Source organism: Pezoporus flaviventris, unplaced genomic scaffold, assembly GCF_033815535.1.
Source record: "Pezoporus flaviventris isolate CSIRO_AGI_PZ_B2104156 unplaced genomic scaffold, CSIRO_AGI_Pfla_v1 ptg000021l, whole genome shotgun sequence".
Classification (NCBI taxonomy): domain Eukaryota; kingdom Metazoa; phylum Chordata; class Aves; order Psittaciformes; family Psittacidae; genus Pezoporus; species Pezoporus flaviventris.
In genome coordinates, this window is record NW_026892569.1 from 13,038,223 (window position 1) to 13,051,109 (window position 12,887).

The following is a 12,887-nucleotide window of genomic DNA, read 5'->3' on the forward strand; positions in this document are numbered from 1 at the left end:
GATCCTCTCCATGGGGATCAGGGAGGCCCCACCCCGGGGCGGCACTAGCGAGGACCCGGGTGTCCGGGATCGGAGCAGGAAGCGGGAGCCGGTGGCGGCCGCGGGGCCCGTGGAGCCGGGAGCGGGGTTGTGGGAAGAGGATAGCGTGGGGCCGGGGCACCCTACGGCCCCGGCCCCGCCATGGGTGTGCTGGTGCCGCTGGTGCTGGTTCTGGTGGTGACGGGCGGGCTCGGTGCTCACCGGGACACCTTGGCCTGCACGCAGGTGGGTCGGTGGCACCAGCACAAGGGCTGCCGGGCACCGCGGCACCGGCTTCACCATCTCCTCCCGCCAGGGCCTCGCCTGCCGCCTCCTGGGTAAGTGGCACTGCCATAGCCGCGGGCACACGCAGGAGTGGGATATGCGCCCATAACCCTGCACCCACGGACCCGTGGCCACCCTCTGTCTTCCCCTCACCCAGACCCCGACGTGCTGTGCGGGATGGAGCCGCAGGGATCTCACCACGGGCTGGCCCTGTCTCGGCTGCGGCTGGAGCCGGCGCTGCGCTGCACCGGAGCCAGGGCCTGCTCTCCCTGCCTGGAGGCACGGCTGCGCCTGGCTGTGCCCCGCGGCGCCGCGGGGCCGCGCATCCCTGCGGCAGGGCACGGCGGTGATGGGGACCGGGGGGCACCAGAGCATGGGGACCCCTCGCCCCAGCACAACGCCAGCGGGGTGCTGCTGCTCGCCGCGCACACGTACACCTCGTCCCGCTGCGTGGCCATGGAGGTCTGGGCACCCATAGGCACTGCGCTGCCCGGGCGGACGCTGGTATGGAGGTGGGGGTAGCAGGGATGGGTGTCCCCAGCAGTCACTGGGCACTGTGGGTACTGGCACCGCTGCATCTCTGTGGTGCGGAGGTCCTGTTCCTGTATTGCCACAGCACAGCGGCGGTTTTCCTGCCCAGGGCTGGGTTACATTCCGGTGCTTTGAGGCACCGCTGGGCTCCGAGCTCCGTGTCACGGCGTACACCACCACGCGTGGCCATCGGAGGCTGAGCCAGCTGCAGCGGGTACCAGGTGAGCCCCCACATGCAACCCAATGTGGCAGCACCATCCCCCCTGTGCCTGCTGACACCCTGTCCCCACAGACTGCTCGTGGCCTGTGGCACAGAGTGCTGTCACCCAGTGCCAAGGTAGGTGATGGTGACCCTCACACCTTGGTGCATGTCCGCTATGGAGGGCTGGGTGAAGGATGTCGGGGGAGATGGTGAGGGTGACCCCTGTGGTGCTGTGCCCTGTGCCGCAGCGCCCAGGTTGCAGGTCTCCCCGGGGCCCAAGGAGGTGGTCATTGAGGTGCAGGGGGCGATGCCAGGGCACAGCTACACCCTCCGGCTCTACCACAATCAAAGCCATGGCACTGCCGGGCCGGGGCGCGTGGTGACTGTGGTGAGTGTGACCCCTTCCCTGACCCCCCCACCCTGGCCGGCTCTGTCCGCTGCCCCCCTGCCCAGTCCCCGGGAAGCTGTGTCTGTGTTACAGGCAGGGCGCTGGTGTCACCCTGGGCTGGGTGACACTGCTTGGGGGGGGGGGGGTTGCCATGGGGTGACCCACGTCTGGTTGCTGGTAGCAGAGCAGCAACGTGAGCTACAGCCTGCCAGCCGAGGAGGTGCTGCCCTGCCTCTGCCTGCAGGTCAGTGTGCGGGTGGGCACTGTGTGTCCCCCCCCCCATCCAGCATCCCGAGGCCAGCATGGATACCCCAAATCCTTCTCTCTTTTCCTCCCCTCCCAGGTCTGGCTGGAGACCCAGGACCCATTGCGGGCCACCCTGTGCCCCTTCTCCCATGGTAACTGTGCTATGGGGCTGGGCTGGGGCACAGAGGGACCCATGGGGACACCATGGGGTAACACTTGTGTCCGGTGCCACCACAGATGCCAAGGCCTGGCAGCAGCTGTGGGCACGCAGCCGGCTGGTGCTGCATACCGAGGCACAGGCACTGACCTGCTCCCTCTCATCCCCCTGTGATCTCCTGGCTGAGCTCATTCCCTGCTGGCAACCAGCACCCACCGGGCCCTGCCAAGCACTGCCCGGCCTGCGGCACCCCGCTATGGGGCAGGTGAGTGGGGCTCCATGGCGCACTGGGAGTACCAGAGGGCTGTGGTGGCACTGATGGAGCATCCCTTCCACCCACAGGGATCCCAGGAGCTTGGGGGGCTGTGGCCACACCCCAACCTTTGTGTGCAAGTAGGACACCCCTCTGCCCCATAGCTGCCCTATGGCTGCCCCATGGGCACCCCTGGGTGCTGCTAACCCGCTCTCTGTGGTAGGTGTGGAGTCATGGGCAGGTCCGGCTGAGCCAGTGCCTGCAGGATCGTGAGTAGAGATGGGGCAGGAGGGCAGGGGCAGCCCCAGAGGTCTGGCTGTGGGGCAGGAGCTCTCCCTGGATCCCCCCCGCAGCCCCTGGCTCACCCACAGGAGCACTGCCCGGCCGCCCCGATGACATCCTGCTGTTGGAGCGCCATGGGAACACCTCGCTGTGTGTTCTGGAGCGGGGCGCATGCACCCCCCTTGCCAGCTTCACCAGCACGGTGAGCCCAGGGCCCCCGTGTCCCGGTAGCGGTGGCACCGCGGCACAGCCGGCTCACCCCGTGCTGGTGTTGCAGGGACTGGGACACCCGGGGCTGCTGGAGCAGGAGCTGCGGCGGGATGTGGCGATGGGACAGTGCAGGCAGGTCAGTGCGGGCAGCAGCGGGGACACGTCCCCAGTGTGTGATGTGTCCCCAGTGCGTGACAGGTCCGTGTGCCCACAGATCTGGCACCATGAGAACAGCACCGCGGTCACGCTCTGGGCCTGTCCCATGCATAAATGTGAGTGTTCCTGGCTGTGCCATGGCAGTTTGGGGCTGGTGGGTGCTGTGGGTGCTCCATGGACACTGTCTCTGCCCCACAGACCTGCGTGCCCGCTGGGTGCTGGCATGGATGGGGGTGATGCTGGGAGCTGCCTGCCTCCTGCTCCTGCTCCTGCTGAAGAAGGAGAACATTAAAGGTGAGTGGTGCCCATGGGGGGAATGTTCCCATCCTAAGGCCCCTCTCTCAGGACCTCACCTCACCACCATTCCTCCCCATAGGCTGGCTGAAGTCCCTGAGGGTTGATTACAGCTCTGAGGGTGAGTGTGGGGTGAGCCTAGGGTGATGGCGGTCCCCATTAGGGCTGGTCCCTGCTTGCTTCCCAGGCTGCCCCATAGGTTGGGTTGGGGTGTAGGGGGACAAAGCAGAGGATGGGAATCCTATGGAAGTAGGGTTCCCAACCTACCTCCCACTATGACTGTTCCTTAGGGTGGGTAAGGGGATGGGTCTTATATAGGGTGAGTAAGGAAATGGGTGGTGGCCCCCCAAGCACCCCCATAGGGTGGCTGCAGGGTACCTGGGGATGAGTTCAAACACTGACGATGCCCCCCAGCCCCGCTGCGCGGCCGGCGGGCGCTGCTGGTGCACGCGGTGGAGCCGGTGGCAGAGCGGGCGGCCTGTGCCCTCCTGGCAGCCCTGCGCCCGCTGGGGCTGGCCGTGGCGGCAGCACCGGGAGGCGGCAGCGGGGCAGCAGCGTGGGGACCCCTGCCCTGGCTGCACGCGCAGCACCACCGGGCGCTGCGCGGCGGGGACACCATCATCATCCTCCTCTCGCCAGCGGCCGTGGCTGCCGCGCACCAGTGGGACGCTGATCCCAGCCCCAGTGATGTCCCCACCACCACACCCTGCGAGGCCTTTGCTGCGGCACTGTCCTGTGCCGTGCCGGAGCTGGCGGCAGGCAATGGGCGCTACGTGGTGGCCCGGCTTGAGGCCTTGGTGCCGTTGGTGCCACCGGTGCTGCGGGCAGCCCCTGCCTTCGCTCTGCCCAGTGAGACCAAGGGGTTCCTGCGGGCGCTGGCAGCACCGCGGTGGCGGGGACGGTGGCTGGAGCCGTACGTGGCGGCAGTGGCCGGGGGGCTGCGGCGGGCGGTGGGGGAATAAACAGTGATGGCAGGAGTCGAGCCCAGGTGGTGTGGGGGAGATGGGAAGTGGGATGGACTGGGGAGGGGTGGCGGGAGGTAAGGGGGGAACTGGGGGAAGGGAGGGGGTCTGGGCTGGGTTGGGTGGAGAATGGATGGGGAACTGGGACAGTTTGGGGGGGATGAGGGGGAACTGGACCAGTTCGAGGTGGGATGATGGGGAACAGGGAAAATCTGAAGAAGATGAGGGGGAATTGGACCCGCTAATGGGGGATCATGGGGAACTGGGCCAGTACCGGTGAAATGAGGGGGAACTGGACAGTTCAGAGGGGATGATGGGAAACTGGGCAAATCTGAGGGGGAATGAGAGGGAACTGGACCAGCTCACTGGCGATGACGGGGAAGTGGGGCAGTCGGGAGGGATGAGATGGATCAGGACCAGCTCATGGGGATTGATGAACCGGGCAAATCAGGGGGCGCTGGACCAGTTTGGCTGGACGGGAGCAGGTGACCTGGGACCGGTTTGAGTGGGGGGTGATAGGGACCGGCCCAGGCGGGTCGGGGACTGAGGTTCTCTCCCCGGAGCAGGACCCGTGCGCCCCGAGAAGCCGGTGCGGGGTCCCCACCCCGCAGGTGTCCTTGGAGGCGGCCCCTTTAAGGCGGCGGGGAGGCGGGGCCCGGCGGGCGGCGCGGATTGGCTGTGAACGGGGGGTCGCGGGCAGCGGGAGCGCTGCCATTGGCGGGGGCGGTGGTCGCTGAGTCAGTGGGCGGGGCCAGGCGGCGCGGGCGGGGCGCAGGATGGGGCCGCGGGCGGCCGCGCTGCTGCCGGTGCCGGCCCGGCGGGGGGGGGCGGCGCTGGGGGGGGCCCTGCTCGGGGCCGCGCTGCTCGGGGGGGTCCTGTTGGCGGCCGCCCGCGCCCACCCGGACCCGGACCCGGACCCGGACCAGGCCGAACCGTGCCGGGCCTGCCGCGGCCTCGCCGACAGCTTCATCAGGGTGCGGGGCGGGGAGCGGGCTGGGGGTACGGGGTGACACGGGCCCTGCATGGGGGGAGCGGGGGTGACGGGGGCGGCACAGCCCGGGGGTGATGGGGGAGCGGGAGCAAAGCGGGAAGCACGGGCTAGGGGGGGCAAGGAGGTGACGGTGCTCCTTAGGAGGGGTATTTGTGGGCTACGCTCCCTATAGCATCCCAAGGGAATGAGGGGTTCCGGGGGGACGCAGCGGCTGGGGTCTGGGATGAGCAGAGGGTGGAATGGCCATGGGGTGACTTGTGGCAGCGGGGAGGGGACTGTATGGGGCTGGGGGTTATCAGGGGGTTCCCACTGTGCTGCCCCCTCCACCGCGTGCCCAGGGCCTGGAGAGGACGGAGCACGAGGGCTTCGGTGGGGGCAACACGGCCTGGGAGGAGGAGAAGTTGGCCAAGTACCAGCACAGGTGGGTGACCCCTGTTAAAGGGGTTTGGGGGGGTCGGGTTTCCCTGTGCAGGGGATGCACGCATCCCAGTGCTGACCCCTTTGTCCCCGCAGCGAGACCCGTCTGCTGGAGGTGCTGGAGGGTGTCTGTGCCCCCTCGGACTTCTCCTGCCACCAGCTGCTGGAGCGCAGTGAAGAGCACGTGGAGCAGTGGTGGTTCCACGAGTGAGTCTGGGGATGGGGACATGGAGGGGGGGGGGGCAAGGGGGTGGCAGGGTGCTGAGTGCTGTGTCCCCCCTCCCCAGGCAGCAGCAGCACCCCGACTTCTTCCAATGGCTGTGCATGGACACGCTGGCGCTCTGCTGCCCGCCTGGCACCTACGGCCCCGACTGCCGGCGTGAGTAGCTGCGGCACGAGCGAGCACTGCCTGGGATGGAGGGATCCCCCCTCCGGAATGCTGCCCCCCATCGCGGCTGCTCTCTCCCCGTGCAGCCTGTGCCGGTGGGCCCCAGCAGCCCTGCAACGGCAACGGGCGATGCGACGGTGATGGCACACGCCGCGGCACCGGCCTCTGCGTCTGCAGCCCCGGCTATGGTGGCCCCTTCTGCGCCGAGTGTGGTGACGGCTTCTACGAGGCTTCACGGAACAAGAGCCACCTCGTGTGTGCCGGTCGGTAGGGCTATGGTGGGGGGGTGCACAGCCGAGGTCCCCCCGTGGCTCTCACACTTGCTGTCCCCTGTCACAGAGTGCTACCGGGCATGTGGGCGCTGCACGGGGCCGGAGGACTCCAGCTGCCTTCGCTGCAAGAGGGGCTGGGTGCTGCACGAGCACCGCTGCATTGGTGAGAGCTGTGGTGGGCAGCAGGCGGGCTGGAGGCTGTGGGGTGAATGGGGCTGATGGGGATGTCCCCCCTCTTCTCTTGCAGACATCGATGAGTGTGGCACGGAGATGGCGCACTGCCGAGCCAACCAGTTCTGCGTCAACACTGAGGGCTCCTACGAGTGCCGAGGTCAGGCAGGTTTGGGTATAGGTGGCTATGGGTTATTCCCCATGGCCTGGGCTGGGAGGGCTCTCTGTTGTTGACCCCAGCTCCTCTCCCCATATCAGACTGCTCCACGGCTTGCATCGGCTGCATGGGTGCTGGGCCGGCTCGCTGCAAGAAATGCAACAAGGGCTATTGGCGGGATGGAGCCAAGTGCCTGGGTGAGTGTGTCCTGGGGGCAGCTCTGCCACTTCCCCGCTGCCCGATCCCTGCCGGATCCCTGCCTGATCCCTGCCTTCCCCCCAGACGTGGATGAGTGCGCCAGCGCCGAGGAGCCGGTGTGCACGGGGGCACAGGAGGTGTGCGAGAACACGGAGGGCAGCTACCGCTGCGTCTGCGCCCGCGGCCACGTGCGCCGGGATGGGCAGTGTGTGGAGGACAAACCCCCCGGTAAGGCCTGACGCGGTGTGGGGCAGCGAGGCGGGGGTCTCCCCATTCATTTGTGCCCCCCTACAAGCGCCGTCCTTGCAGATGCGCCAGAGAAGGGGTTCTTTGACGACGTGACGGAAGACGAGGTGGTGGTGCTGCAGCAGATGTTCTTTGGGGTGATGATCTGTGCCCTCGCCACACTGGCTGCCAAGGGTGACATGGTCTTCACCGCCATCTTCATCGGCGCCGTGGCTGCCATGGCTGGCTACTGGCTGTCTGACCGCAGCGACCGCGTCCTCGATGGCTTCATGAAGGGCAGATAGCCGTGGGGCTGTTGGGTGCAGGCCTGGGGTGGAGGGGCTGGCTGCCGAAGCAGCATCCTGTGCGTGGTGCTGTGCCCTGCATGTGTCCCCCAGCCCCACATTAGTGTAGGGTCTTGCCCTCCCTGTTGCAGAGTGAGCCGGGGGTACCTGATCCCTGGGGGTTCCGCACAGCCTGCTCCGGCCGGCATGGTGATGCCCGGCAATGTGGCACTGGGATAGGAGGGGCACAGCATGCTGCCCCCCGCCCCATGGCGCTGGATGGGGGAACCTGGCACTGTGGCAGTTAGGATGATGTGGGGCAGGCCGGGGGGTGCTCTGGCACTGCTGGGTGCCGGGCTGGTGATGCTGCTGGCCCCATGCAACCCTGTGTGTGTGTGTGTCCCATCCCCGTGGGGCAGTGGGGGCTGAGCCATGGCTCTGGGAGAGCTGCTCCCCCCCAACCCCTCGTCCCCACATCCCTGGGCAGAGCCCATCTCCCCTCCCAGGCTGCTGGGGTCAGGGGGTTGGGGTCCCCTCCCTGCTCTATGCTGGTGGGGGGTCCCTGCCCTGTGCATGAGCGTGGCTGTTGCATTTGTCCGTGGTTTGTCCATCGGGGTGTGCGCATCCGTCTGTGTGTCCATATCTCAGGAAATAAAGCTCTGCACACCCAGCTCGGCTGCTAGGGGCGAAGGGGGGGGGGGGGGGGGGGGGGGGGGCGGGCTCCTCCCGGTATAAGTTGTTTATTTCTCTGGTTTGGCACAAAAAGGAACCGGCCCCCTCCTGCCCGGCCCTGGGCCCCCCAGTCTCTGTCCATTCTCACAGTTCAATGGTGTCACTGGAGAGGCTCCGGCTGTCCATTGCCTTGGCGGTGGCTGGGAAGCCGCGGGGGCCATCCCGTTCGCAGCCCGGTGTCCCGGTGGGCAGCAGCAGCGGTGCCCGGCTGGGTGCCTCATCCATGGGCAGGCTGTCTGGCGAGGACAGCCCATGGCGCCAGGGGTTCCAGCTGATCTTCAGCGAGCTGCTGTCCAGCGAGCTGGTGGAGGCGGTGACGGTGATGGTGACGGTGCCGGGGGGATGGCGGGGGCCGGGCAGCTCCGTTAGCGAGCTGCACCTCACCATGCGGCCCAAGCCGGGGGTCCCGGCGGTGGCGGGTGTGGGGGAGCCCCGCAGCGACATTCCGGAGCCGCGGCGGGGCCGCCCGAAGAGGCCGTCGTGCAGGAGGTGCCGGCGGCAGAGCGCCTGGTCGATGCTGCGGCGCAGGTCGATGGGGGACGGCGGGCGGAACCCCAGCTCGCCCAGCGACGGGGACGAGCCCTGCTCGAAGGCGGCGCAGGAGCGGGCGGCCGCCAGGTTGGGGCACTTGGGGCTGAGCCCCGGGCCCGCGGCGCTGCCCGCCCAGGGCTCGTTGCTGTCCTTGAGCGCCCGCAGCGGGAGCTGCTCCGCGGGGTTGCGGATGAGGCTCTTGGAGATGTCGTTGCCCGCTGCCCGCTCGGCGCCGCTGCCGCCGGTGCCGCCGCCGGCCCAATCGTAGCAGTTGTTGGGGTACTCGGGCGCCTCGGCTTTGCGGCCGGCGCAGAAGAACCGCAGCGCCTTGGCCCAGCAGGAGTGAGCGGCGGGGCTGCGGCGGCGGCAGCGGCAGCACAGGGGCTCGGTGGCGGCCGCCAGCAGCGCCAGCGCCGTGCCCAGCTCAGCCGCCCGCAGCCAGAGCTGCGCAGCCCAGCCCGGCCGGGAGAACCGCGCCGGGGTGCCCAGGACCCCGCGCAGCCACAGGGCGCTGTAGAGCTGCAGCCCGCACACGGGCAGCCCCGCAACCGCCGCCGCCAGCAGCGCCCTCGCCCCGCGCCCCGCGTCTTCGTGCGGTGCCCGCAGCACCCGCCAGCACCCGCAGAGCCCCCCCAGCAGCAGCAGCGCTCCCGCTCCGCAGCCCAGCGCCTGCAGCCCCAGCCCCGCCGCCGGGCCCAGCCTCGGCGGTAGCAGGTCCGCGGCCCCCAGCACCGCGCTCTGCAGCGCGGCCGCGGCCCCCAGCGCCGGCAGCCCCCGCAGCCACGCCGGCAGCAGCCGGAGCTGCGCCAAGCGCTGCAGGCGCTGCAGGAGGAGGGCGAAGGCGCCGAGCATCAGCGGGAAGGGGACGGTGCTGAGCAGCAGCAGCGCCCGCGGGGGCAGGCGGTGCCGTGCCCCGTAGGGGTCCAGCAGCAGGAAGGTGGCCCGCAGAAGACAGGCGCACAGCAGCAGCCCGTGGGCCCCTAGAATGTGGGGCAGGTTGAGGGGGCGCAGAGCAGCCGCCCAGGCCAGCCCCACCACGCAGCCCAGCGCCAGCAGCAGGAGGATGGCGGCTGCCCCGTAGATGTGGGTCTCCCAGGTGAAGCCCAGCTGGTGCCGCAGCTCGGCCCAGCGCAGCCCCGTCCCATTGGACCCTGGTGATGGAGAAGGGTGGCTCAGCTGTGGTGTTTGCGGCGGCTGTGGCGGCTGTGGTGGATATGGTGTGGATGGGTGCCGTGGCGCTGGTTGTGGTGTCACCGCTGCCCGCCATGCTGTGACCGAAGGGGATGGGGTGCCGTGGGCAGGGGGGTTTGTCCCTGGGAAGCCTGCAGGCCAGACAAAGGGGATGGTTAGCGGTCCCTGCATTCACTCCCCATCCACAGGGGTATGCCCCATGCCAACCATAGCTGTGGCCGATGACACCTCTGGGGGTCTCCAGCAGGACCCCCCAGTGGCATGTCCTTGGTCACATCCCCGATCCCCAAGTGGAAACCCGCTCCTGCTGGGCTTTAGCACTAATCCCTACTGGCAGGACTAGATTAGGGCCATTGCCCAGCGCAATCCTGATTGAAGGTGTCACCGTGCCCTGGCTGGGAGGCCCAAGATAGCTGCATCCCCCCCGCCAGCCCTGATGCCCCATGGATGGGCTCCCATGGTCTACGGAGAATGGATGGGCTTGGATGCAGCCCTGCGTCACCTGAGTGCCTGGTGCTGTTTGTCCCTGCGGTGGGAGGTGCTGTTGGCTGTGGGGCGGCCTCGGTGGCGTTTGGGATGCTCACGGCTCCCACGGCGCCCCGGACCCGCTGCGGGGTCCCGACGTCCTCCTCAGGCAGCAGCCCTGCGAAAGAGGGCAGAGCCGGGCGCTGGCACCCACAGGGAGCGTGGTCCCTACCGCATGGTCCCCCCTGCTCCTACCTGTGCCGGGGAGGTCCGTTGTGATGCTGGAGTTGGGGGGCAGCGGTGCAGGGCCAGTGCTGAGCGCAGCCCCCGGGGCAGGCTGGGGTACCCCCTGTCCCATCGGGCCGGGGTCCGTGCGAGGGGCTGCGTCCCCGGTGCCGGCAGTGCTGTGGCTGAGCGGGGCTCTGCGAGTGCTGCGCTGGTGGGATGGGAGCGGCCGGGTCCAGGGCTCAGCCAGCCCCAACGATGGGGCTGCGGGGGGCAGCAGTGAGGCAGAGCTGAGCGGAGCAAGGGAGGGTATGGCGGGACCCCCCAAGTCCCCCTGTGTGCCCAATGACTGTGTGGAGCCGGGGCTGGTGTGGGCACTCCTGCCCTTGGGGTGGGAGACAGGGCCAGTGCCCAGAGGAACCAGTGTCCCCATGGCCGCTGTGGGTCCCTCCGCCACTGATTGTCCCCCTCTGTGGGCATCTGTCCCCACCCCATTGCGCACCCCCGCTGCCGGCGCGGGGATCAGGGCGATGGTGGACACGGTTGGCCGAGGGCTGGGGGTGCTGTGCCTTGCCCAGGGCGGCCCTGAGGAGCCCAGCCCCGTGTCCACGGGCACCTCAGGGCCTGGTGCCCCCAGCGCAGAGCCATGGGGCAGCGAGGTCCCCCCGTGGGGACTGTTCCAGCCTTTGGCCTCTTGTCCCTGCCCGGCGATGAGCATCTCCTCCGCCACGTCCGGGGCCGCGCCGCCACCTCCCGTGGTGCTTTCCGTCTCCGGAGGTGCCCCCATGGCCTCTCCTGCCCGCAGCGGTGGGAACCAGTGCACGGGGCTGCTGCCGCCCCAGCGCTCACCCCCGGGGGCCCCGGCACCGCTCGGCTCCCCTGAGGCTTCCCAGGCTGGGGACAGGCCCGGCCACCGCTGACCCCAGGCTGGGACGTGCCGGGGGTCCCTGCTCTGCTGCAGGGTCCTGCCTGGGGTCAGCCCCGCCGGCACCGGCCCCCGTGCACCGGCGGGGCCCCCGGCAGCAAGGAGGAGTCCCCAGGTGACCAGCAGTGCTGCAGCCATGGTGAGTGCCAGGCGGCCCTGCGGGGATGGGGGCTCTGTGAGCTTGGGGGGCTCATGTCACCGGCCGTGGGGCCACTGTGCCCACAGACACCCATTGTCATGGCTGTCCCGGGGACCCTTCCCAGCTGGCCCCATCCCTGGTCTCCCTGCTGACGGTGGCCCCATTCCCGGTCTTCCTCTTCCCAGTGCCCCCAGTGCTCATGGTCCCCATCACGGTGTCCCCAGTGCTGGTGGTCCTTGGTGCTTAGTGGTCCCTGCTCCCAGCATCCCCGGTGTCCCCATCCCTGATGCTCCATCCCCGGTGTCCCGGCGGCCCCGCTCTGGCGCGCACCGTTCACCTTGGCGCGTCCCCGGCTGCATCCCGCTGGGGATGCCCGGCCCCGCGCGCTCCCGCCGCCACCGCCGCCGCACACGGGAACGGGGACGGGACCGCCCGGTTGCAGCGGCGGGGCCGGGCTGCGAGGCCGGCACCATCGCGGGGCCGGTTCAGCCGCCGCATCCCGCGGGCCCCCGCCTGCCGCGGCCCCACTGCTCGATGCTCGGTACCCGGTGCCCGGGCCGCGGCGCGTCCAGCCCCCTCCCGCCGCCCGCCGCAGCACGGGAGGCCCCGGTGCGGGTGCCGGTCGCAGCCCCCCCGCTGACCTGCCGGTGCCAGTGCCGGTGCCGGTGCGGGCCGGGCGCTGCAAGCGGAGCGGGTGGCGGCGGCGGCAGCCGGTCACGCGCCGCCCCAAGCCGCGGGCACCCGCGCGGGAACCCGCCCGCACCGGGAGGCGGCGGGCGGGGGGGGGGGGGGGGGGAACGGGAAGCGAGGGGAAGGGGGTGCTGCGGGGCCGCTCGGGAGCGGTTGGAGCCGGTGTGCGGGGACGGGAAGTGGGGGAGCGGGCACCGGGTGGGTCCCGGAGAGGCGGCTGGGGTGAGATACGGGGAGCAGGACCCTGTGGGGTGGGAGAACGGCGGGGCAGCAGCGGGGATGCTGCGGTGGAGGGGATGGACAAGCAGGGCGGGCAGGGCAGGCGGGACCCTGTCGGGTCCTCGGGCGGGTCTATGGGTGCCCCTGGTCCCTGGCACCTTCCTGCCCCACAGCTCCTGCCCGCCCTGCACGGGGCAGGCAGCAGCCTGGCAGCCGCTGTGCTCTGGGGCCCTGCCAAGTGCAGGTAATTAGCTAATCAGGTAATTGTCCCGCTGGAGAGCTGCCCGCTTGGCCAGGCTTTGGGTTGGCATTGGCACGGCCTCAAAGTGACACTGGCTCCGGGCACTGGCACACAGGTGGTGCTCCCCGGTCCCTCGGGCAGCACCAGAGCCACTGCAGCTGTGGCAAACCCCTGTCACCACCATTGCTCTCTTCTCACCCAGGACAGCGGGGACAGGACAAGGGGGAATGGCTTTAACCTGCCAGAGATGAGCTCTTAGGCAGAAGCTCTTCCCTGTGAGGGTGCTGAGGCGCTGGCACAAGGTGCCCAGAGAAGCTGTGGCTGCCCCATCCCTGGCAGTGCTCAAGGCCAGGGACTTGCCTGGTGCAGGGAGAGGCTCCACTGGCTGCTGTTGCTGTTACATCTCCTTTCTCCAGGGTTTTTGGTTGCTGTCATGTGCATG

At 69.5% G+C, this 12,887-nt stretch overlaps 3 protein-coding genes across 5 annotated transcripts; 2 read left to right on the forward strand and 1 right to left on the reverse strand.

Annotated features, from left to right (window-relative positions):
* Positions 1-20: 20 nt before the first annotated feature.
* Positions 21-3,984, forward strand: IL17RC (interleukin 17 receptor C). 2 transcript variants are annotated; one of them, XM_061456141.1, is made up of 17 exons: positions 21-264; positions 335-356; positions 461-807; positions 920-1,055; positions 1,127-1,171; positions 1,285-1,424; positions 1,606-1,668; positions 1,768-1,822; positions 1,908-2,092; positions 2,170-2,220; positions 2,304-2,349; positions 2,452-2,564; positions 2,640-2,708; positions 2,787-2,844; positions 2,927-3,022; positions 3,105-3,143; positions 3,437-3,984. In XM_061456141.1, the coding sequence occupies exons 1-17, from the start codon at positions 181-183 to the stop codon at positions 3,982-3,984; spliced, it is 2,097 nt and encodes a 698-aa protein (XP_061312125.1). In that variant the 5' UTR covers positions 21-180. The 2 variants fall into 2 exon arrangements, with proteins under 2 accessions (XP_061312125.1, XP_061312126.1); XM_061456142.1 differs by having other exon boundaries at positions 24-264; positions 1,609-1,668.
* A 761-nt stretch (positions 3,985-4,745) lies between these two features.
* CRELD1 (cysteine rich with EGF like domains 1) lies at positions 4,746-7,626 on the forward strand. Of its 2 annotated transcripts, none has more exons than XM_061456149.1 (10): positions 4,746-4,796; positions 5,314-5,396; positions 5,489-5,599; positions 5,680-5,771; positions 5,867-6,043; positions 6,120-6,215; positions 6,300-6,383; positions 6,482-6,577; positions 6,663-6,806; positions 6,888-7,626. In XM_061456149.1, exons 1-10 carry the CDS (start codon positions 4,761-4,763, stop codon positions 7,106-7,108), a joined length of 1,140 nt encoding a protein of 379 aa, XP_061312133.1. In that variant the 5' UTR covers positions 4,746-4,760; the 3' UTR covers positions 7,109-7,626. The 2 variants fall into 2 exon arrangements, with proteins under 2 accessions (XP_061312133.1, XP_061312132.1); XM_061456148.1 differs by having other exon boundaries at positions 4,761-4,958.
* Positions 7,627-7,787: 161 nt separating this feature from the next.
* PRRT3 (proline rich transmembrane protein 3) lies at positions 7,788-11,511 on the reverse strand. Its single transcript, XM_061456150.1, has 3 exons — positions 10,262-11,511; positions 10,044-10,184; positions 7,788-9,672 (listed from the first exon to the last, which is right to left on the reverse strand). The coding sequence occupies exons 1-3, from the start codon at positions 11,292-11,294 to the stop codon at positions 7,904-7,906; spliced, it is 2,943 nt and encodes a 980-aa protein (XP_061312134.1). The 5' UTR covers positions 11,295-11,511; the 3' UTR covers positions 7,788-7,903.
* Positions 11,512-12,887: the final 1,376 nt, after the last annotated feature.